Source organism: Pelodiscus sinensis, chromosome 12 (genome assembly GCF_052426305.1).
Source record: "Pelodiscus sinensis isolate ZL-2025 chromosome 12, ASM5242630v1, whole genome shotgun sequence".
In the NCBI taxonomy this organism is placed as follows: Eukaryota; Metazoa; Chordata; order Testudines; family Trionychidae; genus Pelodiscus; species Pelodiscus sinensis.
Genome location: NC_143063.1, coordinates 4,138,242 through 4,165,912, shown reverse-complemented (window position 1 = coordinate 4,165,912; position 27,671 = coordinate 4,138,242). Strand labels below are relative to the sequence as shown.

At 51.5% G+C, this 27,671-nt stretch overlaps 1 protein-coding gene across 3 annotated transcripts; it reads left to right on the top strand.

The window, feature by feature from the left end:
* The first annotated feature begins 1,172 nt into the window (after positions 1-1,172).
* Positions 1,173-27,671, top strand: KATNB1 (katanin regulatory subunit B1). 3 transcript variants are annotated; one of them, XM_089781419.1, is made up of 20 exons: positions 1,173-1,194; positions 3,326-3,636; positions 6,823-6,953; positions 11,982-12,099; positions 13,714-13,814; positions 15,081-15,122; positions 15,852-15,935; positions 16,734-16,849; positions 17,366-17,437; positions 17,690-17,840; positions 18,923-19,110; positions 19,228-19,358; positions 20,147-20,197; positions 20,388-20,464; positions 21,387-21,491; positions 23,774-23,923; positions 24,341-24,417; positions 24,800-24,874; positions 26,312-26,428; positions 26,675-27,671. In XM_089781419.1, the coding sequence occupies exons 2-20, from the start codon at positions 3,597-3,599 to the stop codon at positions 26,805-26,807; spliced, it is 1,959 nt and encodes a 652-aa protein (XP_089637545.1). In that variant the 5' UTR covers positions 1,173-1,194; positions 3,326-3,596; the 3' UTR covers positions 26,808-27,671. The 3 variants fall into 3 exon arrangements, with proteins under 3 accessions (XP_089637545.1, XP_075796564.1, XP_075796563.1); XM_075940449.2 differs by lacking the exon at positions 1,173-1,194 and adding an exon at positions 1,298-1,447; XM_075940448.2 differs by lacking the exon at positions 1,173-1,194 and adding an exon at positions 1,406-1,557.

The following is a 27,671-nucleotide window of genomic DNA, read 5'->3' as shown; positions in this document are numbered from 1 at the left end:
CCCCATGCCAGTGTTCCCTAATCCACTTCCTCCTGCATCCAGATTTCCTCCCAGAGCTTGCACCATTCACCTCTTCCCGCACCCAAATCCCTCATTCCCACCCCGGAGCCCACACATCCTGTCTCAGCCCAGCAAGGGTACGGCTAGACTGCAAGAGTTTTTCAGGATTCCGGAGATAGCCCAGAAAAACTCTTCTGCATCCACGGATGTGTTTGTTCTTCCACTTCTTTTAGTGGAAGAGCAAACATGATCTTTCGGTCACCCCTATACTCCTCTTTCCACAAGGAATAAGGGGACTTCCAAAAGAAGGGTTTTTTCTGACATTTGGTCAAGTCTAGACAGGCCAAATGTTGGAAAAACTTCTTCCTGCAGAAGAATTGGGGGTAAAAAAGCGGGAGTGTAAGGGTTGGGGATAGCAAGTGATGGAGAGGAGGCGAACAGAGAGGGCGGGCTTCAAGGAAGGGGCAGGGCAGTAAAAAGTGATCTTGGGTGTAAAAAGGTTGGAGACCACTGGTCTAGAGAGACCCAGAGAAGGACCCCAGGGGCCGGAAGACGTGACGAGCAGCCACCCACACGTCCCCTTCAGGCCTGCAGGCGGGCGGACTCGCACGCCGGTCCCTGGATTGAGTGTTTACACCACCTGGAACGTGCGCGTGCCCCACTTCCGTGGGCGTGTGACCCCGGCCCTCCTTGTGACCCTGATGGAAGCGCCCGCCTCTCCTTGCACCAAGGTGTGGGACGGAGCCTTTCCCCGGGGCTGGGGCTCTTGGCAGGGCTGTGGGAGCCCAGGCCTGTGGCAGGAGCTAGGGGCATCCCTGGGGGCCCATCAATGGCTGTGGGGGGAGGGGTGTCCCTAGCCTCTACTGGCCAGAGCCAGGCAATGGGCACAGGGCGTGGGTCACGTGACGGCTGGTCCGTCCATTCCTGCCCGGCACCGGCCGCTGGGGGGAGGCAGGATCCTGGGCTAGAGCGCGCCCGGCCCTCGGCGCCCCCCTCCCTTCGGGTACCCTCGGGACAGCCCCGCCCCCCGACTGCCATTGGCAGGGGCAGGCCCCGTGTCACGCCAGGGGCCCGCGCTCCCAGCAGAGCCGCCCTGAGCCAACATGGCGGCCACCGAGCTACACCAGCTGGCGGGGCCTCTCTCCCCCCTTTCTATTGGTTACCGACCCGAGGGCCTAGCCAGCAAGCTCCGCGGTGAGTGGCCATAACGTCCGCGGTCGCTAAGGCGACCGACCGACCTGTCATTGGTCGCGTTCATACCTGGGGGCGGGGCCCCGAGCCGCTCCGCCTGTGCGGATTGGCGGGGCGGGAAGGCTGAGCGGCGGCTTGCCTGCAGAAGAACGGCGGGGACAATGGGCTGCGCGGATTGGCTGGAGGGCTGCGTCGGGAGGGCCAGGCGGCGCGTGTGATTCGGCGGAGGCGCCGCGGGGGCGGGGCCCGGCCCGAGGTTTGTTGTGAGGGGCCGGTTGTCAGGCAGGGGCCAATCAGGGTGGGGGATGGGCGCAGGTGGGGGACGGGGCCTGGAAGGCGGAGCGGGGCCCGGAGCCGCCGCGGCAGGTAGGCGGGGGCGGGAACGAGCCGGGTCCATCCCCTGCCGCGGCCTGCGCCGGGGTGTGAGCTGGGAGGGTCCCGTGCCCATCCCCCTCCCCGGCTCGCAGGCCTCGGCGTGGGGGGCGGTTGGGATTCGGGGCCCAGTGTGTGTGGGGGGGGGGCCTTGTTCACCCCCCCCGCTGGGGGCCCAGTGTGGGGGGGTCATTCACACACACCCCAGTCGGGGGCCCAGTGTGTGTGTGTGGGGCCCTTGTTCACCCCCCCGCTGGGGGCCCAGTGTGGGGGGGTCATTCACACACACCCCAGTTGGGGGCCCAGTGTGTGTGTGTGTGGGGGGGGCCCTTGTTCACCCCCCCGGGGGCCCAGTGTGGGGGGGTCATTCACAGACACCCCAGTTGGGGGCCCAGTGTGTGTGTGTGTGGGGGGGGGCTTGTTCACCCCCCCCTGCTGGGGGCCCAGTGTGGGGGGGTCATTCACACACACCCCAGTCGGGGGCCCAGTGTGTGTGTGGGGGGGCCCTTGTTCACCCCCCCCAGGGGCCCATTGTGGGGGGGTCATTCACACACACCCCAGTTGGGGGCCCAGCATGGTGGAAACCCTGGTTCATCCCACCCCAGGAGCCATCCCCAGGCTGGGTTGTTTGGTAGCTATGGGGTTTGAATTTATTCTGATGCTGGTTCATGGAGTAATAAGAACCAGGGGAGCTTGACTGTGGGGACCCCCCCCCCCCAGCTCCCAGAGTGTCCCAAGTCATGTGTGGAGCCTGGGGGAAGCTATAATTGTGGCTTCTCCCAGTAAGGGGTTTGGGGGCTTTATGTGTCCAACCAGTTCGGAAGCAGGAACCCCTATAGCAAACTAGCCACACAACTGGCCAAATAGCCACAGGTGGCTAGCGGCTAGCATGTTGGACACCTCGGCTTTATGCCGAGTAAGCAGAGTGGGGCTGCTTGCTTGCCTGAAGAGGCTTTCCCCATGGAGGCATGATTGGAGGAAGTTTATTAACTCACCTGTTGGTCCTCTCTGGAGCACTGTGGTGAGTGGATTCACGTACACATGCTCACTTACCTTATAGATCACCAAAGAGAATTGGGTATCAGTGGGCAGGTGACAAATACTAGTGTAAGGATGCTACGCTGCCCCTGAAGAGAGATGGATTGTAAGTCAGTGAAGACAAGAAAGAGCTGTCACCTTCATTATGATTTTGTTTGTGGCTTAAGTTACAACTCAAGGGTTTAAAATTCAATTGCTTAACCGCAGTGGCTTCCTAATAAAGGTGGAGTAGAACTTGACTGACTGTGTTTTGAGTGACCTGTTAAGTGGTTGCCTAGTAAGCTTTTTCCCTTGTGCTAGTTACATTGATTTGTAAACGTCTTCAGGACCTAGCCACTGAACTAATCTAGTTATTTTAATAGTTTTAATTACTGTATGAATAACCCGAATTAGCCATGCAGCAATCTTACTGAATTGATCCTTGTTTTCCTTTTGCTGTTGAAAGCTGGGAGATATGAAGTGATCATATTCTTTAGCATACACTAGAATATACTTCGATGACCTTTCTCGCTAATAATAATGATAATACGTTTATTATTTGTAGTGTTATAGCACTTAAGAGCCCTAGTATTTGACCAGAACTCTGTTGGGCTAGGTGTTGTATAAACTGAACAAATAGATGCGTATTACAACTAGGCACTGAAAATGTGCCATCTTGAATTGATTTAGTTGTATCACAACACCTTGCTTTAAACATTAAGATTCTTTTTTTTTTTTCCTCCAGGCAAACATCACACTGATACAGATCAAGAAGACTAAGTCAGAACTCAAGATCTGTCCTGTTGATGGGAGGAAACTGGCCACTGTTCCAGATACAACAGAATAAGAATTTTGAAAGGAATTTCATTAGTCTGGATGTGTCTGAACAGAATACACAGCATAAACTGAGGCCTGGGGGGTTGAGCCCCACACAGATCTACAACGTGAACCTTTGTTGAAAGGAAAGGGGACACTTTTGTTTTGTGGTGACCATCGGAAAGCAACTGAATAAGGAAATGGCAACTTCGGTTGCCACCAAGACAGCTTGGAAGCTGCGTGAGTGTCTTTTATAGTGTTCTTCTGTCCTTCATTACATTTTTCAGTTTGAAAATGGGGGGAGGAGGAGAGAGAGAGAGACTTCCTGTTCTATCTTGTGCTATGAATGAAATTTCCCCAACGAACTGTGCTCTCCCTTTCTAATATGACAAAAGAGCACTCTTTTAATTCAGTGGTTCGGAGGGGGGTGGAGGATGAGAGAGACACTTGTAGAATGGTGACACATGGTTTCCTCTGAACATCCAGCCAAGGTTTCTGATAACTGGAGGTTGATCCAGAGGTAGTGTCCCTTTGGGATTGGCAGTGATGATAATCTCCTATTCATCATGGTGATTCATTTCCATCATCAGGAATCTTCAGATTCCTGTGTTCTGAGGTGGTTTTGGTCATTACATCTTTTTCCCTAAATTTCTAGCTTGTAACAACCCTATTGATTCTCTAATTTAGTACAAGAACAGCCGAGAAACAGGTTGGAACTTTTATAAAGCCAAGCTTGCCTTGGATTGTTCTCCTTGTTTAATGTCCTTATTCTGTTTGGATCACTTTCTATTGCTATCTGTACCATTGGTACTGGTATAGTAGGTTCTTGGCTCACTGGAGGAAGTGTGGTGAGATCATTATAAAACCTGTGTGTCTTCTTCTGTTGATTATGTCTCTGGCTTCAGCAGAAAACATTCATGAGAGGTGGTAAACTTCTATTTTTAATCTTTTCTCCAAAGAAAAACAGTGGCAAAAGATGTCCAAAAGAGAAATACAGAAAAATGCTTCTCTTGAAACTGTTGCAAATTTTTTGTGAGATGGCCGAGGATAAATAGAATGAGTAGGAAGTAATTGTCCACAAATGTGCATTCCAGGCTGACTCTTTGAGGCCCAGAAATGCATTACTGGGAATATTGCCAGTCTGGGTCACTATGGGATGCGTCTACACTGCACCTGTAGCTCGAAATAGGTTAAGCAATTTAAGCTACACAAATTGCGTCGCTTATTTCGACTGTATTTCAAAATAGCTTATTTTGAAATTTGGCGCTGCCGACACAGGGACTCTTTACAGGGACATCAGAATAGTGAGCCTGTTTTGAATAGCTGTTTCAGGGTACTGGAGGTATCCTGAAATAGTGCCACTGTCTAGACACAACTCTATTAGCGCCCTTCTTCTAAATATACAGGGTAACTGGCATATATAAACAAAGTCTGTATAGCACCTTTCCATACTACATACCTGGCATCAGTCAGTGCTTCTATTCATTTTTTCAGAATCAGAAAAACAGTTTTCTTACTGTCTTCTCCTTACTTGCCCCCTCCCTCAAATTCTGAAGTTCACAGATTACTGGAAAAGACAGCACTTTGGTCAATTTAAAATCTCCATCCCATTTCATTCAGCAACTATACATGTGCTTTTGATCTTTAATAACACTGTGTCCTACCTCATTTTTAGCTCCACCTTCAGAGTAGTGATCATTCAAGTCCTAAGAAAAAGGTGTAGCCAGGATAATTAGGTGTTTAAAGGTTGCTGAACCAATATGTGGTAGTTAATGAGAGCATCTTATGAAAGGGTTTGTGGACTTAGGGAATTTAGTACTTCAAAGAGTGAGGGTTCTATTACCACTTTTTTTTAACGCTGGCATAAAATTGTAATCTGACGTTTATAATCAGGGGTTGAATGCTTCAGCAATGACTTTTAAACACTGCACTACATTATTAATAAAAGATAAAGAGGGGGGTATTGTGAATATTCACATTTCACTACAAATTTAGCACTGCACCATCCAATGTTAAATAATCGCTATTTGTCCATTGATACCAAAGGAGGATTTATGTAACTGGTATTATATGTGACTTTGATTTTCATGTGTTGACACATTCTCTGGTTTAGTACTGTCACGTAGAATACTGTCATTATACCGCAAGTCCATCTTCAGCAAACTTCCTTTTCTCATTTAATGAATAACCTAATTACAACTGTAACATGAAAGATGTTTCTCAAGCCAATGTGAAAGTTATGCGTATTCACTTTTTGTAAAGTGCTTTGAGATCCTCAGATCAAAGAGCATGTAATTTATTCCTGCCCTCTAAAATCTTGGAATATTAGTGTCACTTGTAACAAGTGAGTCATTTCACACCCAACTATCAGAACGAGGGCTGGATTGGTTATTAGCTAGCATTTTTACAAATGTTTTTTAACTATTATCAATACAAATCCAGTGGGCTTTAAAAGACAAGAACTTTTTAGTTTTGTTATTCAGGAAGTGGTAAGTGCATTTGGTGAAAATGTAACAATTTAGGTTCATTTTGAAATGTGCGCTAATATAAAACATGCAGGTCTGGCTCCTTATAGTGAGAATTCTCCAAAGTACACCAAGATATTGGGGCTGCCTTCTCCACCAGTCTTTATGAAAAGCTACTTTAACCCCCTCCCCCCAAACATGACTTTTTAGTTTTTCTTCCTCGTTCAGTCCCTCTAAAGCATATTCGTGTCCATCCTGCCAATAGGGATGTCTTTTGTCCTTGCCCCATGCTGACTGTATTGCTCTGCTTCACTTACATTACATGCTGAGAATATAGGCAAAGTCCCTGCCAAAGCTGAAGTAGAAGGGAGCTCCACCCATCCCAGGAGCTGAGTCTGATTTTGTCTGTAAGGTAGCACGCTGTGCAGTTACTGCAAACCTGCCAGTTTGTCTCAGCTAGTCAGTCTTAACTTTTGCTTCCATCCAAAACAATATTAGCGGGCCTTTCTCTAAATGAGTGGTAGCTGCTTTGTACTATGCCAACTTCTGAGACCATTCATCATGCCAGGACAGTTCATACAGGTACTGATGACAAACTAGTTTCTACAAGGCATGTGCTGGAACCAAGCAAATTCTTCTTTTAAAAGCTACTGAGTTACTATTAGTGAGATAAGAGTCTTTGTGAACCACCTTGAGACTAGAGAGGGATGGGGAAAGTTGATTGGCACATGTCATCAAGCATGACGGACAGGGCCAAGAGGGGGCTGCCGCAAACAAGATAAGTAAGTAGTGTGGTTTCTTATCTGAACTCTAGGGTGGTGCAGTTTGCCCAGTTGAAACTGGGAAGTCTTTCTGTAGAATGAAGATTACTAGTCTGCCAGGGGAAGAAAGTGATTACACAAGATAAATTGGGTATAATAAAAATACTTATTGTGGCTCTTTTTTGCTTTTTTTTATACAGAAGAGATCACAGCTCATAGCAGCAATGTGTCCTCGCTGGTACTGGGCAAAAGTTCAGGTCGGCTGCTGGCAACTGGCGGAGATGACTGTCGGGTCAATTTATGGTCAGTTAACAAGCCCAATTGCATCATGGTAAGAGGTGGCTGTTTTTTTTTTATTTGGTTATTGTTTTGCTTGCTGCGGGAGGAGGCAATTGGTTTGCATTATGAACACCAGAGAGAATCTGGCACATCCAGTTATAAATGCCCCAATGAGGCTTCACTAAACCTTCTTCTTTACTTGGGATTGCTGCAGATACAGTCAGCTAACTTTGGTGGGCTAATGGCAGCCAGCAGCCACAGAGTTTGAAAGTGACGTTGTCCCTTACGCTCACATGACTCAGAACCGGCTCTAGTTCTCTTCCCATTCCCTGATAAGGCCCAGCTTTGTGACAGAGGCCTGCAAAAGAGAAGGGTCTAAAATGAGTGACATTTAATAAAAATGGAAATGATTCATTTCTTCAGCAGGTGTACATTTTTTCTATGACTCTAGTTTCTTGATTCATTAATTTTTATTGGGGAGATCACCAGTTACGTGGGTATCAGGTGAATCTGGGTCTCTAGTAAGGGAAATGCACAGAGCGAGGGGATAAGAACAGGAGCAGTATTTAGGAGGAGTTCATAGGTGGTTGAATATGTGGGGAGGGCAATAAGATGTCCTCATAGACTTCCTCGTTCACCATCAACTTAAAAGTGTAATCCTTAATTCTTTCGTCCCTCTCAGCTAGGGATGTCAAGAAGCGTGTAATTCGCTCTCGTGTAGTCAGCAAAAATTGTGTTGACTATATGATTAATCAATAAGGCTTAGCAGTGAAAGCCCTCAGTCCCAGCTTGAGCTGGGTGCCAGCCTCAACCCTGCTGCTGCTCTGCATTATTAATCGATTGGGGAGCCGGCTTGCAGGCAGGCTGGCTCAGGTCTAGCTTGTGCCAGCTCCCCAGCCCCTTAATAATGCAGTGCACAGTGACTATTTATTCTGGGACCTGATACGAGCCAGGACTGAGCCAACCTGTCTGTGTGCTGGCTCCCCATCCCTTATTAATGGAGAGCCATGGAGGGGTTGATGCCAGGACCTGGCCAGCCTGTTAAAAAAATGTACTTGTAGAGCTGTGGGGAAGTGAGGGCAGAGATGTGTATATCTGATAGAGTTAACCAATTATTTAGTCAACTACACCAGCGTTTCCCAAACTGTGGTCCGCGGCCCGAAAAAAAATGCCGGGCCTCAGCGTGCCTGGTGGCTGCCGGCCCTTAGGCCGATTCGACCCATTTCGTCGAATCGGGCCCCACGCCCCTGCACTCGGAAGTGCGGGCGAGTTAAGAGCCAGGCCCTGCTCCAGCGCTCTGTGGAGCTGGGTCTCTCCCCGTTGCACGTGGGCGGGGAGAATGCTCGGGCATGACGTGACGTCACGGCCCGGGGTTTCGAATCCCGCGGGAGGCACGTGGCTGGCTCCGGGTTCGGCCTCCAGGGCCTGAGCGCGGACCCCGGCCCCGCAGCGTGGAAGGAGAAGGTGGGAACCGGCTCGTGCGGTGGCGGCGGCGGCGAGGAAAGGAGAGGGGGAAGGCACCAAGGGACAGGGGTGCAGGAGAGAGAGACATATGCCAGGGGGCCAAGTGCAGACCATGAGGGAAAGGGCAGGAGGGGAGGTGTCAGTGGGAGGGGGGGCAGGAGTATGCTGAGAGAGGGGAAGGGCACTGGGGGCTGGAGGGGGAGGTGCTGGGAGAAGGCTTGAAAGAAGGGGTGGGCATGAGGAAAGTCAGGATGGAACAAATTGTGTGTGAGGGGCAGGAGGGGAATGGGGCAGAGACTGGTGAGGGGGTGGGTATTAGGGGAAAAAGCGGGGAAAAGGAAGCACCAGGAGGGTGCAGGGCTAAGGAAAGGTGCAGGTGCCAGGGGATTCTGGGGTGAGGAGGAGGGGAGAGCTGGCCACCGGAAGCAGAACTGGACAGGGGAATCAGGGCAGGCTGGGGAGATTGGGGGGCTGGTGGAAGCGGGGCTGCAAGGTTGGGGGCAGGGAGCTGGCCGGGGAAGATGTGGGCGGGGTGGGAGAAGTGGCCGTTGGAAGGAGGGCTGGATGCAGGCAGCGGGGCTGGCCAAGGGAGACTGGGAAGAGAAGCAGGGGAGAACTGGCTGCCAGGGAGGGTGTTGGGGGAAGTGGGGCTGGCCAGAGGCGCAGCAAGGGGAGCAGGGGGGAGGAATGAATCGGCCTGCAGGGAGTGGAACTGACCCGACCCTGTTCCTCTCTCCCCCCCACCTACAAAGCACGAGTTAGTCTGGCACAGGGATTCTACTGTCCTGTCGTGTCCCCTCCTCCCCCACACACACAAACCCCTCGAGTAGTTGCGAACTCTCTGGCTGGTAGACACACTCATGCAGCCTGAGCACATTTACCAGCCAGGCAGTTCGAAACTACAAACTGATACATCTAGTAGTAATACAACTTACCTCCTGAGAAAATACCAGACATGTCATATGTCTGGTATTTTCTCAGTTTGTTTTTCATGTGTTTATATTTTTGGGCTGCAAAAAGCAGAACTGAAAAAAAAAAAGGGGGGGGGTTCCAATTAAAGTAAAAAGTTTGGGGAAACCCTGGTCTAACCAGCTTTCTGTCTGTCTTACAGCCCATTTATCCAATCCATATTCCTTAACTTGCTGGCAAGAATATTGTGGGTGACCATATCAAAAGCTTTGTTAAAGCTGGCACTGGGAGATTTGGGAGGACCAGAAACAACTTATTTGAATATTCATCATTTGATTAATGAATATGCAAATGAACATTACCGGTCCTCCAAAAGTTCCTGAATGGATTTACTGGTCCCCGTGGCAAAAAGTTTGGGAACCCCTGAACTACACTATTCCATCCCTACTCTCAACTGTAGGCATTTCTTCATTTTCCTCTCTACTCACCTTTTCTTTTTTATGGTTGTTTCCACTTCCATTTGTCACTCTTCCGTTCTCTTTGCTGTTGATTTTTCCACATCATTTTTTACTACCCTCTTCTCTCTCTTTGCCCAGCTTAGCCCAATCTTAACCCTTGACATCTGGGGGGCTGGAGAGAGCAGTGCTCCTGTCTCTGCAAAGGTCTTGGTTTTGTGTCTTGTGTCCAGTGAGAAGGCAGAGATCACTTCTCTCTGTAGAACTGCTGAGATGTGGCTGTGGGGTTGGGAGGGCAAGAGATCGCGGGCTCATAGCACATCAGTGCTACTGAGTGCAGGGTGACCAAGTTCTAGTTTCCAGCGAAATTGGATCAAAATCCTAGTTAGTAACTGGTGGGGGCTGTCATGCAAAACAAGGGCAGTCCAGAACATCTGACCACTTTTGATATCCGTCCTAGCACTTGCTCAAACAGTACGTATTGGACCTGCTGTTATTTGCAGCATGCAGCTATTACAGGGTTGCAAACTATTAAAGGCTTAGTGTTATGAAGGGTTTGTTTTACAGATGAGCATGTCAGGTGATGGGGCTTGCGCCCTGGAACTGGGACACATCTTGGAACAGGACGCGCTCCCCGTTGCATCATATCCACTGCTGGCCAGCCTTTGCCTCTGCATAAAACTGCGTCAGGACATTGTGCTGACTTGACCATATGCTGGGCAGGGAGAAGCTGTGTGCAGCATTTGAAAACATGCTATCCTAAGAGCGCAGCTACCACAATAATAGGAACTGAAGTGAAGCACGTGCCAATTACAAAGGCATCTAGTGTTCATCGGTGTTGCATCCTGCTTTGATGTTTGATTTGAATGTTGGAGAGGTGTGCTAAGTCAGCGGGGGTTTAGGATTAGTCAGAAGAGGCATAAGATTCTTCATCTCTTCACCCCACCATTGAGGGCTGACACTCCTGCAGCTGAGTTTGTGATGTTACCATAAAGATTTGCCTGGGTTTTCCAGGGAAGAGGGAGAAGTCCGGACCTAGAATTTTTAGTGTTTGTCTGTCTGTTTGTCTCTCTCAAAGCACAGGCTCTGTTTGTCGGGGGCAGGGTAATTGCTGTGACTATACTGCTTTGTGTATAAAAGACATCCTCAAAGAGATGCCGCTGTTTTGGATTGCTCTGATATTCGCTGTTAGTGCTCCATTTGCTTGGACCCCCAATACCTAATGTTTCAGGAGAGGGGAGCCAAGTGACTTAAGCCTTGTGACCCCTGATTGGAATCAGTTCTCCGTTGCACACAAAACTTTAACAGTTGCAATGTGACCGAAAAGCGATCCCAAGCATAACGTGAAGAAAGAGCCAGGTGGGTTTGAACTTGTCACTCCCTAGAGAGCTAGCTAGTATTATTCCAGGGAGCCATACAAAGGACAAATAAAGGAGAGAGTGCGATCGCAAGTGTTGCTTAATGGTACCAACACACATCTAAGAGCACACATTCATTAGTTGTGGTTGTGCACAAATGAATTTGATTATTAGAATAACTCAGTGTTTTGATGTGTTCTGCATTTCACGACAAAGGCATTTTAATTCAGTTGTTACCTATTGCACAATATTTATACAATCAAGTTAGTAAGCCCTGCCTGCCCCTTGAGGATGAAAAGCACTGTGTACGTGTGGGTAGTTGTTACTGATGTTGCGGTATTTTAACACTGCTGGTGTGGAAGCCGGCACTGGCTAGTGGCATGTACGACTTTGCTTGTGAGAAGGCTTTCAAATAGTCCTGCTTATGCTCTAAGTAGAGCCGTAATTTTGTAACCAGTTCATGACTCATTTACTGCGAACATGGTGTAGTTGTGTCTATATGGCATCTTTTTGCAGCATAAGCATGTGTTGACCTAATTTGCACATTCACACCTACCAATTGACCTGCCCGCATCTGTACCAGCATGTTCTGGAAAAATCTGGGCAACTATCTCCTAGTGCCATAGCAACAGATACAGCGCTCGGAGGATATGCATGCGGAGTGATACCTGCAGTACTTGGCAGGGGTGGGGGAGGCAATGCATTGTGGGATGTTATGCCACACTGAGAGCGGGCAGGAGGGCAGACCAGCCAAATTGGCTATGTACTTAGGAGATTCTGTCCCTGTTGCCATCTAGCACGCCAGCCCAGTTACAGGATAATGCCATGTGCCAGCATAGATCTCTCCAGAGTTGTACCTCGTCTGCTGACTGCTTCTGTTGGCTTTTCTTGCAGAGTTTGTCAGGTCATACAACGCCAGTGGAGAGCGTGCGGATCAACACAAATGAAGAGCTCATTGTCTCAGGATCCCAGTCAGGGTCCATTCGAGTTTGGGATCTGGAAGCTGCCAAAAGTACGTTTCGCTTCCCCTTCTCGTCTTCTATTTCAGAGACAGTGAGTGTTCCCTTCAGTTCAGAGCCGGGGTGGTGCTTGAATGCTTTGGTGCCAGGTTCCACTGAAGCTGTGTTAATGCATGTGTACACTTGCACAGTTATACGTGTACACACGGTGTCCATGTGGGTGTACATAGTTTCATGTTGAATCTGATTTGAGAGGACGGATGTTTGGGAATTTGGCCTGTGCGTTCCTGACAAATTCACGTGCAAGTCATCATTGTAGGACACCTGCCGGTAATCAGCAATAGATGAAACGGTACGTTTTAGAACGTTGATGGTAGAAGTCATGTTCTTGAGTCTAGTCAATTGAGGGTACATTTCTGTAAATAAAATGTTCATATAACAGCCAGCAACATGTTACTTGAACTTCTGAGGCCAGAAATATATTTTTCTTGTTTTCCTTCTATATATCTTTTTGTAGCTTGCTCTAATGTTTGCTAACTGTATGCTACCAGATAAAGTTTTTAATTTGATTCGCAGCTTGGAGCCCTTTGACCACTGTGAATGGCCTCTGACCCTAGCCCTAAGAATTTTACTCTGCACATCTGAACCCAAAGGTCACTGGGCCAGTCCATGTACTGCAGTTTCTGTGTATTGCTGAAGTAGACTCAAAAGCATTTTGATGAAGTGATGTACCTGTCACAGTTCAGAGGTGAACAACATCTGCATTCCTCCTCTGTGGCCCACCAAGGCATCCACTATAGGCTCCCAGCTCCTCAGCTGTCACCCCTCTTGTCTCTCTCCCCTCTGACTGGGGTTTTTCTGGGCCATACAGTTCCTGGCCTACAGTGATACACCCAGCTCCTCAGTAATCAGACTGCTTAAGCAGGGCAGTGGTACCTGTTTGAATAGCTCTAATTGCCAGCATCTATAGCTGACCAGCCCTTTTTAGACCAGCACATTTATTCTTAAGATAAAAGCAGTAGAGAAAACGTATTCAAACCAACACAAGAACTTCCATGCATGCCCCTAGGCTTACCAGACATCACCCCAGCTCCTGCAAGGGCTCTGCCAGGGGTCAGTCTTCCACACCCCACCAAGGAGTCCCGACTGCCAAATTCATGACGGCCTTCAGTCAGAACAAGCGCTCCCCCAGATAGGTCAGGCTTTCCTTTGTACAGCTTGGGCTTTGCTCCTGACACTCCCGGAACAGATAATCAGCAGACAGTAGCACCACGTCAGAAACTGGGTGTTGGTGTGTTTTTCTCAACAGTCTATTCTTGTCTGGCTGATTGTTCACCGAAGTCCTTCGAAGTGCCTAACGCACTCCAGGTTCACGTTCCATGACCCCCGAGAAAGAGAGATTATACACTGTCCTAGCCCACAGTACCACGCAAATCCTTCATTCCATACGGTGCCCCCCAACCATGCTTCAGCTTATTTCCCTGAGGTCTCCAACAGAAATTGCCCTTTGTCACAATGTGCAGATGCATAAGCTGGGCCCAGGATACAGCAGGAGTTTGTGTTTGATGGTAGGAAGCAGCATAGCTGGACGTGTGCATTGTCTGTGGGAAAATTAACACTGACCCATGGGTTTTCCCTCCCTCCCTGTGCATCTTCTCCCTTTCCAGTTCTTCGTATATTAATGGGTCACAAAGCAAATATCTGCAGCCTGGATTTCCATCCATTTGGCAGCCTTGTAACTTCTGGGGCCCTGGACACGAATATTAAGGTAAGGCCGGTCTCTTCTGGACATACCTCTTTACTCCCTGTGCATTTGTGTTGGATGGTGAATAGACTGTCCTGGGGGAGGTTTGTAAAGCGTCAGTTGCATGTGTGAGGCGGTGTGTTCATGGATGATGGCACAGTTCCTGCTTGTCTGCGGTATATTTGAGGGAGTCCATCTGTCGAAGAACTCCTCATAAACAGTGAGAGCTAGGACCACCAAATTCGGTATGAGCAAGGGAAGGGTTTGGTTGTGCCAGGAAAATGGGATGTGCCTGGGATGGGGTTGCGTCTCAGAAAACCATAGAGACCTGACAGAATCACCAGGCAGGGGAAAGGGGCTGGCTGGGATGCTCCCCTCCCTCCCTCCTGCATGGGACTGTCCCAGCCCCCACGCCTCTTCCCCCTCCCAGTTCCCTTTAGGGAGGGTGACAGAGGCTGAAGCTTCTTTCTGCTATGCCCTCCCCCGATTTGTACAGGAACATTGCCGGCTGTTCCTCTTCATCAGGGGGCGAGGGGAAAGTGCCCAGTTTGCTACATTCCTCACTCTGGCTGGAGACAGACAAACCTGGACCTTCCCCAGCCGGGGGACATGCACCCTTCCCCTGGCTGTGTCCGCTGGAGTTGCAGCGTCCATGGAGAGGTGCTTCTCACCTGGCCCCTAGCTGCTGCGGTGAGAGGGGCCTGGAGTAGTCCTCTCTCCCCAGGGCAGCCTGCACCCCACCTCCCCAGCCCCACCATTTTATTTTCCAAAATAGCTAAAATGAATCGCGTTAAGGACTGGAGCAGGGCTGGGTACGTTTTCTAGTATCCTTATAACTGAAACGCCTCCCAGTAGGAGGAATCTGATTCATCACTTAGCATTTATGGTTTATCCTTCAAGAGTCTCGGTGTTAGATGCCAAATAACCGCGGGGTACGCAGGTGTGATACCATCGGTGGGGCTGCACCTGCTGGCACCAGGCCTGCATTTGGCCCTAAGAATTGAGCTTTCCGGGGATGAACTGGCTTGCCAGCAGGCTTTCCCACTGAACGCTGCAGCTGTAGCTGGATCCCATGCCAATCCTCCCTGGGCAGAGGGGTGGAAAGGGTAAAGAAATACACCTTGTATAGGCTTGTGTTTTAGCAGCCCCCTGAACTGCTGGGTTCCTGTCCCATAGCCGTACCACCGCGTCTTTGAACTCTCCAGGAGGGAGAGCTGCCATTCTCTTCTGACTTTCAGGGTCCTTCATAACTGTGGTTCTAAGCCCATGATTTGTTTCCCTTTCCTGTAGCTCTGGGATGTAAGAAGAAAAGGCTGCGTCTTCACTTACAAGGTAAGGGGGGGCTTTGCTCTCATCTGGTAGAGGAGATTCTCTCCGATTTAGGGCACGTCTAGACTACGGGTTTTTTCGACAGGAGATATACAAATTCAGCGCTAATTTGCATATTGTCTTCCAATCACATTTTCGAAAGCAGGTCTTTCGAAAGTGAAAGTAGTCTGGACGCGTTTTTTTCAGGGGAAAAACCCCTTTTTCGGGGGAAAAAAACGTTCTTCCTAAAAAAAAAAAAAAAGGAGGCTTACAAGTTCCCCCTGCCCCCCAGAAAAAGGCAGGAATTGAGAGGGAATTGCCTAGAATTAATGTATTAATCCCTTGGTATTGGAAATGGATCAGATGTGACTTGTGAAGCATGCAATAATATCTGATGGCCAGAGCATGTGTTCAGTGCCTGCTTGGAGAGAGAGGCGGCTAGAAATGATTAGCATCTCATTAGCTTACTGTGCGCTGGCTGGTGTTGGTGTTGGCAGATCATCCCGTGAGTGAGTGTCCGGTGGGTGATGGATGCATTGCCCTTGTGTTGGAGACTGTTGAATTCTTCGTGTTGCTTTCCCACCTTACGGTGGACCTTTGATACTGTAATCAGCATTGCTCGATTGGGCTGGTATCAAAATACAATCTACAATATGGAAAGAGGAAGCCAGGAATTCCTTCTCAGGGCACAACGAAAATGCAAAGCCATTGCAAGTAGTATCTGTTTTTTTTTTTTTTTTTTTTTTTTTTAAGGGTCACACACAAGCAGTTAGGTGTCTCCGATTTAGTCCTGATGGGAAGTGGATTGCATCTGCTGCCGAAGATCACACCGTAAAGGTATGGGCAAGACTATGTCAGGAGCCTTTACCCCTGTGGCACGTGAAGGGGGGAGATCTGTGTTTCACTTTTCCTCGCCAGTTTCTTCTCCACCCTCTCCCTCTCCTTATGCAGTGATGCGTATCCCTTAGCTTGACAGGGTAAGTCTCTGTGCAGGGACCATGTTCTGTTGTCCAATAGGCAAAATAATCATAAAGGAGGTATGGCTAAGTGAAATACAATTCCTTCCTGTCCAACAAACAAGGCAGTGTCCTGCCTCTAAAAGTTCAGGGTACGTCGATTGGCAGGTGAGTTGAACCCCGGGCTGAAAATGAATGCTCAGTTGTCAGTCGGGTGGTTAGCCGTGTGTGCTCTCCAAAGAGCTGTCAGGGACACAGCTCACCGAATGCGATGAAAGAGAGAATTCAGAAAAGTATCTGATCTAGCGGCAGTTTCTTCTGATACAGTAGGGAAAGGTCAGGACAAGAGGCTGGCTTCGTTTTCAGCCTCAGTCGGTCACTGCACCCAGAATTTATATGTGAAGACCAGATGATGTGAAAGGCGCAGGAAGAATAACACGCAACACCTCCTAAATTCAACCCTCCCTCTGGAGCCACTGTATTTTCTTGCCACTCCCCCGCTGTGATAGAAGTTCTTTGACAGATCTCCAAAGAAAACCAAGACCGGAAAGACCCCTTCAGTCTGTTTGAAACCCTGTGTGGCCCAGAAGCAGGCCTGCCGGTTAGCAGCTTTCCAGTGGAGAACGATCCAGGGTAGACAAATTCTCTCTAGCGTCTGACTGTGTTTTCCTTCTTCCAGCTGTGGGATCTGACGGCTGGGAAGTTAATGTTCGAGTTTACGGGACATACAGGCCCAGTAAACATTGTTGAGTTTCATCCCAACGAATATCTCTTGGCCTCCGGCAGCTCTGATAGGTATGTGCACAGAACGAGAAAGCAGGAGTTCTAGGCATCCGCTGCTATACCAGCAGCATTGCTGTGCTTGTAGGGGGGTGAGGCATTCCCTCACTAGAGGAGTAGGACAGTTCCATTGCAGATTGCAGGTGTGCTATGGTGCCCTGCAGATCCTGCTGTGTCCTCCCAAAATCTAAGAGCAGCGTCTGTCATACTAGAAATCGACATGCTAGACTTTGGAGTTGCATGCTAATGCGGCCACAGACACACGCCTTTTCCCCACTGACGTGGAGGCAGTGCTAGAATCCCGTGGAACAATACACGTGTCCCTTTGCACCCGGGGCAGATCCAAATTCTGCTCTAGAGTGGCCTGCTGTTGGGTTCATCATTAGCACCCAGCAATACACTGCTGGGGAAATGGCTGTCCCATGCTAGTAGTAACTTCACACCCAGGTCTGGGTCTGCGGCCTGCTAGAATACAGCAGACTTGCAAGGAGACGTACAATTATTCTTCCCTTCGTTACGTTGTGCTTGTAGGACAGTCAGATTCTGGGACCTGGAGAAGTTTCAAGTGGTGAGCTGTATTGAAGAGGAGGCCACGCCTGTCAGGTATTACACTTGTACCTCAGTGTACCTGGTGGGAGGACATGGTCTGGTTTAAGGGGCCAGTTCTCACTAATAGGGCACTTAGCTAAGGAAGCTCATGCTACTGAAGCTGTAGCTATAGGGCACTTGTCCGTGGTGTTCACTGTGAAGCCCTAGCAGATGTCTAATGACCTCAGGTGTGCAGCCCCGGTTTCCTTCGGAGACTTTATTGTTCAGTAACGTCTTGGCTAAAGCGTGGTCTCTTTCCTTTTCCAGGTGTGTTCTTTTCAACCCGGATGGCTGCTGCTTGTATAGTGGCTACCAGGATTCGTTGCGTGTGAATGGCTGGGAGCCTGAGTGCTGTTTCGATGTGGTCTTGGTGAGCTGGGGAAAGGTGGCTGACTTATCCATCTGCAACAACCAGCTGGTGAGCCCCTCTTCCTGAAATGGAGAGAAGAGTCTGAAAAATGACACCCATTCCCTGGGCTCCTTCCTGGGCCTCTGCCTTCTAGACACATGGGCCATGTTAGACAGTCACAGCTCACAGGTGGCCGGGGTCGGAATGCTTGTACAGTGTTCCTCAGCGGATCTCGGAATGACAGGTAGACGTGGGGCAGGATGGTTTCCATACGCTGCCCCTCGTGCCCTACTCCACGTTCCTCTGGCTTCCTGAGGAAGAAACGGGGTGAGTCCAGTCCCGTTTGCACCCTCGAACGTGGATGTGTGACACCGTGAGTGTGGTCCAGTGAAGAGTGCTAGCTTGGAAGGGTTTGCGCCCCAGTGCCAAGAGTCGGACTGTGTGCAGACACTCGTCCTGTAGAAAACAGGAGCAGTGGCATTTCTGTTCCCATCTTCAGGTGGGCGGGAATAGGAGATGGTGAGGTGGCACTAGGTTGGAGAGTAGGAAAAACTATTTCCCTGGGACGGGGAGGGGGTGGAATCTCCATCCCTAGAGGAGTTTAAGTCCCGGCTTGTCACAGCCCTGGCTGGGATGATTGAGTCGGGGTTGGCCCTGCCTTGGGCAGGGGATTGGACTCGATGACTCCCGAGGTCTCTTCCAGCCCAGGATTCTATGACACGAGCTCAGACTCTCCTAGTGAAGCCCTGTCAGAGCTCTGGATAGGACCTAGGTTTCCCGAGTTCCACTCCCATCACTAGCTCCTCCGCTAAGCTGCTTCTCATGTCCCCTAGTGCAGCCATTTGAAATATACCCCTGGTGCGCTTGGCCCGTTCACTGTGAGCAGTATCCGAGCTGTTACACTGGTGCCCTGTGACTAGTCTCAGCAACTTTCCCTGCTTGATTCTTCCATGTCTTGCTTATGTTCCCAGTTGCTAAAGGCCCTTCTGGCCATTATTATGGGATGCCTTGTTTTGAATGGCTTCTCGGCGGCGTTGTGCAGTCGATTTAAAGGAGACGAAACTCGAAGCCTAGGCCACAGGACCTCAGCTTAGAGGGGCGAATGTTGCACTTAGCCTCCTAACAAGTTTCCTTCCTCTTGCTCCTGGCAGATAGGGGTTTCCTTCTCCCAGAGTACAGTCTCCTCGTTCGTTGTGGACCTCAACAGAGTCGCCAAGTCTGCTTCTGTTCTTCCTGGGCTGATCAAGGATGATAGGCCACTGGCTCAGCCCACGCCCACCGGCTCCTCCCTTCGACGCATCTATGACAGGCCGTCAACTACCTGCAGCAAGCCCCAAAGGTAAGGAGGATCCCTCTGCACGTGGGTAAAGCATTCCAAATGCTTTACTGGGACGTGCAGAGATCTCTTGGACGTTCCCTGCCCGTCTGCTCCTGACCGGGTCCCTCTCGTTGGCAGAGTGAAGCACAGCTCGGAGAGCGAGAGGCGCAGTCCCAGCAGTGAAGACGATCGGGATGAGAAGGAATCAAAGGCCGAGATCCAGAATGCAGAAGATTACAAGGAGATCTTCCAGCCCAAGAATTCCATCAGTGAGTGCCGGGCTCTGTTCTGCTTTCCCGGGGGTAGCCAGGTCAGGGTTTGAGCACTTCAGAATTAACCGGCTCTAGCAGGAGGCGTGAACTTTGGCTAACTGGCCAGGCCTGTGGCTGTTTGGAGTTCAGAAAACCTCTCTCTAAAATTCTTTTAACATGGGCCTCTGAACCCAGGGCTACATTGGCAGCTTGCTAGAAGGCTGTATCTAACTAGGCAACGGGGAAGCAAATTGCAACCCCTCCCCACTTTCAAAACAGAGGTATGGCCCAGAAGCCTACTCCTCCATCTTAAGTGGGATGCATTTCTGTAGGAATTACTGGATTGTGGGGTGGCTTTCATCACTTGTACCGCACAAAACCCATCAGTCTCCCATTGGAGGTTAAGTGCTACTCCAAAGGCCAGCTATGTCAATTTAGAAGGCCAGTAAGATGTTTAAATGTAGTAGAAGCAGTTTTATTAGCTTCCTTACTGGTGTCATTAAGAATCCATTATCTGTGCACGCTTCTTTCTGCTTCACTCTTCTCACTGACTTGGCTGCATGTTACCTTACTCTGCACTTCACTCCTGAATTCTGAGAATGTATCCGTCCGATTTGCTCCTCAGAAGCACAGCGGCTACAAACCGTCAAGCTGACACCCAGCAATACCAGCGTAGAAGCTCATGGGGAGATAACCCAGCTTGCAGTGTCAGTGGCTGTCTAGTGTGAATTACTCAAGGCTGCTTTTGCTAATCTGTGGCCTTGACTTTCTTTCTTTTTTTTTTTTTTTTTTCCTCCTCTTTGTAGCTCGAACTCCACCACGAAAGAGCGAGCCCTTCCCCGCCCCCCCTGAGGACGGTGAGTTGAGATTGTCCCTCTGAATGCTGGGTGAGGGTGGGTGGGAGTTGGTGGGCAGGTGGCTGCTTCAACGGGATGCTTCTTGTCCAGAAACACATTTGCCTTGTACTCAGACCTTTGACTTACATAGGCTCTGTGCTGAAAGCTGTTCCCGGCAGGGTGAGTGTGACTTTCCCTCTTCTCGCTCCAGAGCCTATTGCCATAAAGGAAGCAGCAAAGCCCAGCCAAGCGGTGAACGTTCAGACGCCATTGCCAAACCCAGACAACGTACGTACCACCTGAGCCATTCGGGTCTGTCAATGCCCCCCTTCCTCACGAGCTCCAAGCCTGAAGATTCTGGAGTGTTGCTAATCATGCCGGTTCCGCCATGCTCGTCAGTGCAGCCCCGGAAGGGAAAACTCTCCTCACAGCAGGGTCAGGTGTTGCACTGGAGGCCAGGTCTCCAGCGTGGGTCCTTTCACAAGCAGATTTTTGTCTCTGCTACTTTAATTCTGTTTCCACGTTTCTAGTCTTGTTTCTCTTCGCCTCAAAGTCCGGTGTGCACCACAGAGAAACAGCTGTCAGATGTCCAGGGATTCTTTAACCAGGGCTGATTTGTACGTGAAGACTGACTGAGCCCCGTAGGATGGGGCCTCTCCAGGCACGTTCCGGCGGCCGATGCCCATTATCCTGGAACAATGGAATAATAATTTCCTGCCTTTTCCCAATGCCTTTCAATGGAGAATCTCTATGTTCTTCGCAATCATTAAATAAACCCCACAGTGCCCCTGAGAAACGCTTTCTCGCTCTGTCATGCCAGCCATCTGGAGACTGCTCCAGAAGAAAGAGGGTGTGAGACTTGGGCACCAGGTATAAGAGGCAAGGAAAGGCAATGCTGTCTCAAACTGCCAGGCATGGCCCTCCCCACACACTGCCCCAAGAACATCCCCCGGTTCAGCCCGGCTCCTGGGCTTCAGCCATGCTGGGGCTGGGGCCGCTGGGGCAGAGAGACCTCCCTGTGCTTTGAGGCTGGCGAGGCTGTCATGGGGCTGGAGGCTTGCCCCTATAGTAGGAGGGGCTTGGCTCCTGTGGGGGCGGGGTCTCAGGCAGAAGGGGCGGGGCTGGTGGTTTGCCTTGCCCGGCTCTACGTTCACCCTCCGCCCATGGGGCAGAGCATTGCAGCTGTAACTTCTTTCACTTTCTCCTGCAGCCTGCGCCAATTGCCTCCTCCACCCCTGTGACCAGAGCTGAGCCATCAGTCATTCCTGCAGCCAGGAACGCACCCATTGGGCTGAAGGCCTCTGACTTTTTGCCGGTAAGTAACTCGCTTATTACACAGGCTGGGAGGCAAGCAGGCGGCTTGGGAGACAGGGCGAGTCGCGTGGATACCTGGATCCGTTAGGAGGTAGCATTGTCGCCTGCTCTGCCCACACATGGCAGGATTGGCTTGTGTTCGGCCAGATTGCTGCCCAAAGAACACGGGATAAATCCCCTGAGACTGCTGGTGTGCGGGGCTCCTCTTCGCACTGCCAGATCACTGCTCCCTGGGTGAGTCTATAAGCCCCATCACTGAGTGACGCCTGACTGGTCTCACCCGCCCTCTGCTCGCTCCTTGTCAGCCTAGAGATGCTCCTACCCCAGCTCCTGACAAGCTGGTGGTTGGTTGTTACTGCCTGATTGACAAGAGACAGCTGCCGAGGCGTGGAAGCGTACACACTGAGACCGTGCTGGCCGGTATGATGGGCAGTGGGCCAGCATGCAAGCTGCTTGACCTCGGTTTCTTACAGACCTTGCGGCACGGGTCCGTTGGTCTCTGAATTATTTCACTTGCTTCTTTGGCTCCCCATCTGGGATTGTCCCGAGAAGTTTCCCTGGGCAGAGTCCCTCCCTCCCCATTTCAGAGCAAGCCCAGGCTCTCCTCTGAGACCAGACTGTGGTCCGATGAAAGACAGCCGCCAGCGTGGCTTCGACAGGCGTCTCGGTGAACCGCAGACGAAATCCACAGAGAGGGTTGGTGTGTTTGGGAGAGGGAGTTCGGGGGAATGTGAAGTTGGTTGAAAATTTTGTGATTAGAAGATTTTTGAATTGGAAATAGAGTTTGTTTGAAAACAGCCTTTTTGACAGCAAACATTTGTGTGTGTCCGTGTCCGTGTCCGTGTCCGTGTCCGTGTCCGTGTCCGTGTCCGTGTCCGTGTCCGTGTCCGTGTCCGTGTCCTTTCCAGCACTTAACTGTTTTCTAATACTTGTAAGCTGGGACACAGTGAAAAGGAGTGAGGGAAGAACCCACCCAGTGCTAACTAGTAAAATCCCATGAAAGATACATTTACCACACTCTTTTTTTCACCTTTCTTCCTTGTTTCCAGTACGGAGAAGCAGGGTGTGTCTACACTGCACCGTTATTTCGAGAGAACTGGCGTTATTTTGAAATCACAATGCGAGCGTCTACACAGCTGTTCCGTTATTTTGAAATAATTTTGCAATAACAGACGGCTTATTTGGAAATCTGTAGACCTCATTCCATGAGAATAATGCCTATTCCGCATTCGCTATTTTGAAATAAGGCGTGTGTAGACACAGCTTCTCACCAGGGCCATTCTAAGTTATTCCTCCCCACTGCCTCCTGGGGCTCTAAATCAAGAGAGAGCATCTACATTAGGGAAGCCTGTCTCGGACTACAGGCGACCGCCGCACTTATTGGTTCCTGGAGAACCGTCGTAAGTCAAACCCTTATTTCCCACAGGCGCAATGTTATAAATAGCGGTTCCATTCCTAGAAACCCATTTTGTACCCTAAAAATACCAAAATGGACTATGGAAATGGAGGAAAACTAAACTAAATAGTTCAAATAATGCACAAAAATAACTAAAACGTGAAGACTGATGTGGCAGAGACGCATGTAGGTCAAGCAGCAGCTGCAGACTGGCGAGTCTGACTGACCTTGTGCGTTTCCTGTTTTGGGATGACACATGGAGTCTGTGTCGTACGCCGTTGTAAATGTGAGCTGTGGACGTTAATTTGGGGGGTTTAGGAGCTATCTTGAATGAAAAAAAAGTGGTCGTAAATGTGGGAGGTCGTAAGTCGGGGGTCGTTTGTCATTTTGAGGCTCCTCTGCGGTGTAGACGTGCTATTTCGGAATAACTATTCCAGAATATCGTATTTTGAAATAGCCGGGCAGTGTAGACGTCCCCTTAGAGATTAGAATTTAAATATTTCTCTTTGAAAAAAACCAAGTGCAATTTTTGAATGGGAGACGGAATGAAAATGAGAATTTAAAAATGTTCGTTTTGTACTTTCTTGCGGGAAATCAATATTTTTCCAGCGGAAACATTTCAGTGAAGGCTTTTTTCTTTGAAACTGTCCACCGGAAAGAACCCCACTTCTCTCCCCGCGCTAGGCTGTATTAGCTGTGTTCAGTTTGTGCTTAAAACTTCTGAGAACACAAGTCCAGGTTCTTTCCCAGAGAGCCCGTGTTCCTAATGCCAAGGGAAGCGGGGTTCAATCTAGGAAAGCTCCTCTTTATCCTCCTCCCCCAGTCTCATGCCAGAGCACCCAGCTCCACTGTCACATCAGTTGGTGTCCCTGTGTCTGTCCTTCCAGGCTGTGAAAAAACCAAGCCAGTGTGAAATTGTGGATGAGGAAGCCATGTCCCAGATCCGTAAGGGCCATGAGACCATGTGTGTGGTGCTCACCAGCCGTCACAAGAATCTGGACACCGTGCGAGCGAGCTGGAGTACCGGTGACATCAAGGCAAGGAAGTGGGATGTGCTGGAGCCGGGGCTGGGTCAGATTTACTCTGCGGGGTAGGGGTAGCAATGGGACAGGCCAGCTCAGCTTGTAGAGGGCTGGCTCTGAACTGCCAGCTACAGGAAGATACAATGTGTAAGCGTCAGCTCCTGCCACTGCGCTTTGGTGTCCTGTCTTTGTTCTGTAAGTCCAAAGAAACGTGGGATGAACTGTGGTGTGGCCGAGGCTGGAGCTAGAGTAGTCTCCCTGTTTCCTGCCGCGGACCCTCGTGTGAATTTGTGGGTGTGCTGCTGGAAGCGTGTAGCTGGCTACTGGCAGCATGTGCTTCTTGTGTCTCTGGGCCTGGAATTTGGCAAGTGATTCTCATGATGATCCCATGGGGCCTGTAACGTTTCTGTTCCTCCTCTCCCCTTGCCTCAGACGTCTGTGGACTCTGCCGTGGCTATCAACGATCTTTCTGTTGTGGTGGACCTCCTGAACATCGTCAACCAGAAGGCGTGAGTACTTGCCGTTGCCGTGTCTGTGTCCGGTCGGGACCGTCTCCTGCTCTCTCCGCTTGCTGTATCCGATAGCGGCTAGACCTGCGCTACCACCCGTTCAGCCCCTGAGTTGGCCCTGTGGCAGGCCTGGGCCCCAGCAGCGTAAGAACAAATGCATTTGTCATGTGCTTGCCTTGGTGGCGGTTACTGTCTTGTCACCAAATTCTCAAGTACTCCAGCCAAAAAGGGCCACAGCGGCTATTACGCCACTTTGCGTCATAAGGTGGAGTGAGTGCACTCGTTAGCGCTGCGCAGAGCTGAGTGGTTAGGGCTGACCCCAATGCCCTTCTCCTCCCGCAGGCTTGTCCTGTTCTCTTCGAGTGTCTTCTTCTCTTCCCAGGTCTCTCTGGAAACTGGATCTGTGCACTATCGTCCTGCCCCAGATAGAGAAGCTCCTTCAAAGCAAGTACGAGAGGTGAGATGGCCAGGAGGGGACCTCCTTGGAGGACAAGCCGGTGGAGAGTGGCTTTAAGAGCCACTGTGGAGAACGTAGCTGATCTCTAAAGCAAATCCCAGAAAGCCATGGAGGATGGAGCATTGCATGGATCCAGCCTCTGCAGGAGCGGGGGGAGTAGACCTTGCTTGGGCTTCCCCAGTACAAGGACATTGAGGGCAGCTGACTGTTGGCTTGTAAATACCCTGGGTTGAGGGGAGCGGTGGCAGAGCCAGGAGCGAGCTTGAGGCAGACTCGCTGGGCTGCTGGCAGTGGAGCTTTGGATAACTGCTCTTGGGAGCCGAGACAGTCAGAGAAATGCGCAGGAGTGGAGCGTGCAGGACACTGGTTGGGCAGGTGACTGAGAGAGCGGGAGCATGGGGGTAGGTAGAGTGGAGCCAGAAGAGCAGGGTGCTCCAGGCACCATGTGCCGGGGCACTGAGCCACGAGGCAGCCTCCGAGTAGTTTGGAAGGTCCTGGGGCAGGCAAACTACAGCCCACGAGCCAGATCTGCGCCCCCGGCCACTGGATCCAGCCCAGGGGAGCCTCTGCCAAGCTCCCTGCCGGCCCTGCCCACCCCACTGCTCAGAGCAGCCCTCTGAACGCTGCGCCCGGCCGGGAGGACAGTTTGCAGGACAGGCAGTCACAAAATACCCTTCTCCTGGGCGTGCAGTGTTCACACTCAGCCCCCCATGGCTCCTGCAGCCAGTGCAGAGGCATGAAAGGGACCCTGGCTGAGGAACCAGCTGGGCTGCTGGCTGGGAGCCACCCAGGGAAGCACCTCCCAGCCTCTGGTGCCCTGCCCTGCCCCCCCAACACTCTGCCCTCCTGCGTCTTTACCCGTGTGACCCAAGCCCTCTGCACCCCTGCTTTAGCACCCATCCCCCCTTCCAGACCCGGCACCTCAGTGCCCTCTCCCCGGTCACAACCCAAATCCCTGCCCCCCTCCTGCAGTCCTGCCCCGGGTCTCAGACCCTGCGCCCCTCCTCCAGGTCACAGCCCCCTTTCCGCCCATCAAAACCGATTGCCCGCCCCTGCTGTGGCTGCGCAGGGAAGAAATGCAGGATGCCCCTCGGGAAGGACTCCCTGCCCCAGCTCTTCAGCACCACAGATTGGTGGAGCCCGAGTCCCGGCACAGAGCGCTTCTGTCCTGGAGCTGAAGATGGAGCAGGGGTCAAAGGTCAGCATCTGAGGTCAAAGGTCAGCACGGAGTTGGCGCCATCAGCAGCTCAGGCCCAGCTGGTGCTTTTCCTTCCTCCCTCTGATCCCTCCTTCCCCAGGGGGAAGGGGGGTGGGTGTCACCCCAGTGTGGGAGGCTGGCTCGGGGAAGGACCTCCGGCAGCGCAGTCTGCGTGTAGCGGGCGGCGTAAATAGGGGAGGGACAGGCAGGTGACGTCCGCCCCTCTGTGTCTGTGTCAGTTACGTACAGACCGGCTGCACCTCCTTGAAGCTGATCCTCCAGAGATTCCTGCCGCTCATCACAGACATTCTCGCCGCGCCGCCTTCCGTGGGGGTGGACATCACCAGAGAGGAGAGGTAAGGAGCCCAGGCTGCCCCACCGCAGTGGGCACGAGCCTGGAACTGGTCAGGGGCCTTCCTCACCCAGGGCGCGGGGCCGCCCCTCCTTGCAGGGCAAGGGCTGGCTGCTCACAGCGGCGGTAGGATCCGAGCCTCGGCACGAGCCCGCTGGCCGAGCAGCCGCTCTCCTCCTGCCCATCCCAGGCCCCCAGGACCTGCTGAGGGCTGGCCCGGGGTTCACGCCCTGCCCTTCTCCCCTGGCAGGCTCCACAAGTGCAAACTGTGCTACAAGCAGCTGAAGAACATCAGCAACATCATAAAGAACAAGTCCGGGCTGAGCGGCCGCCATGGCAGTGCCTTCCGGGAGCTGCACCTGCTCATGGCTGTCCTTGAGTGACAGCTACCTCCTCGTCCTCCGCATGCGCAAACACCCTGGCGGCCCAGCCCCCCCGCTCCAGCCAGCTCCCCTCTGCCTCCCTGCACCCATCCTGGTCCCCAGAGCACAGCAGGGAACTGGAGCCCCACTGGGGAGCTGGCTGCCTGCCCCACTCCGGTGCCTTGGGGCTGGCTTGCAGACCTGCCTGGAGATCTGTCCGACGGGGGGGGGCCTGGCTGGACAAGGACACGCAGCGGAGCCTGCACCTTTCTCCAGCTCTTGTGTGGCTCTCCCCTGCCTCCTCCCAGTCCCATCATCGGCACGCCGGCCAGCCGAGCCTGCGGGTCAGACCAGCTGGGATGCTGCCTCTGGGCCTGGGGGCCTGCTCCGTTTTCCCTTTCCTGGAGCATGGACGTGGCTTAGGACCAGCCCCTTCCTGGGTGAACTGTCGGAGGGTCGAGCCAAGACCCCTCTCAGCAGGAGCCCTCCTGGTCTCATGCCTGAAGCCATTTCCAGTGAGGGGCTCTGGGCCGTGTGGCGGCAGCCGGGTTACAGTCTAGCAAGCAGTGGGTGGGGATGGGGCCTGGGGAGCTAGTTGGAAATGGGGCTCAGCCAGGGCGTGCCTGCGTGTTTTGCCTTTGGGGAAGGCCTTGAGCTAAGAGTGGGTGGCTGGGTCCGGGGCAAATGGACACGGACCAGGCTCCTTCCAGGCCCACGGGACTGGAGATTTTTCAGTCAGTGGCTGTAAACCTTTGTCCGTTCTTGCTCCTTCCCTGGAGGCAAGGAGGCTCGTGCGCTCGGGGCTCCCTCCCCCCTGGATCCACTGGAGCCCGCTGTCCAGGAGAGGAGCTTCCAATGGCTTTTATTAAACAGATTTATAACTTA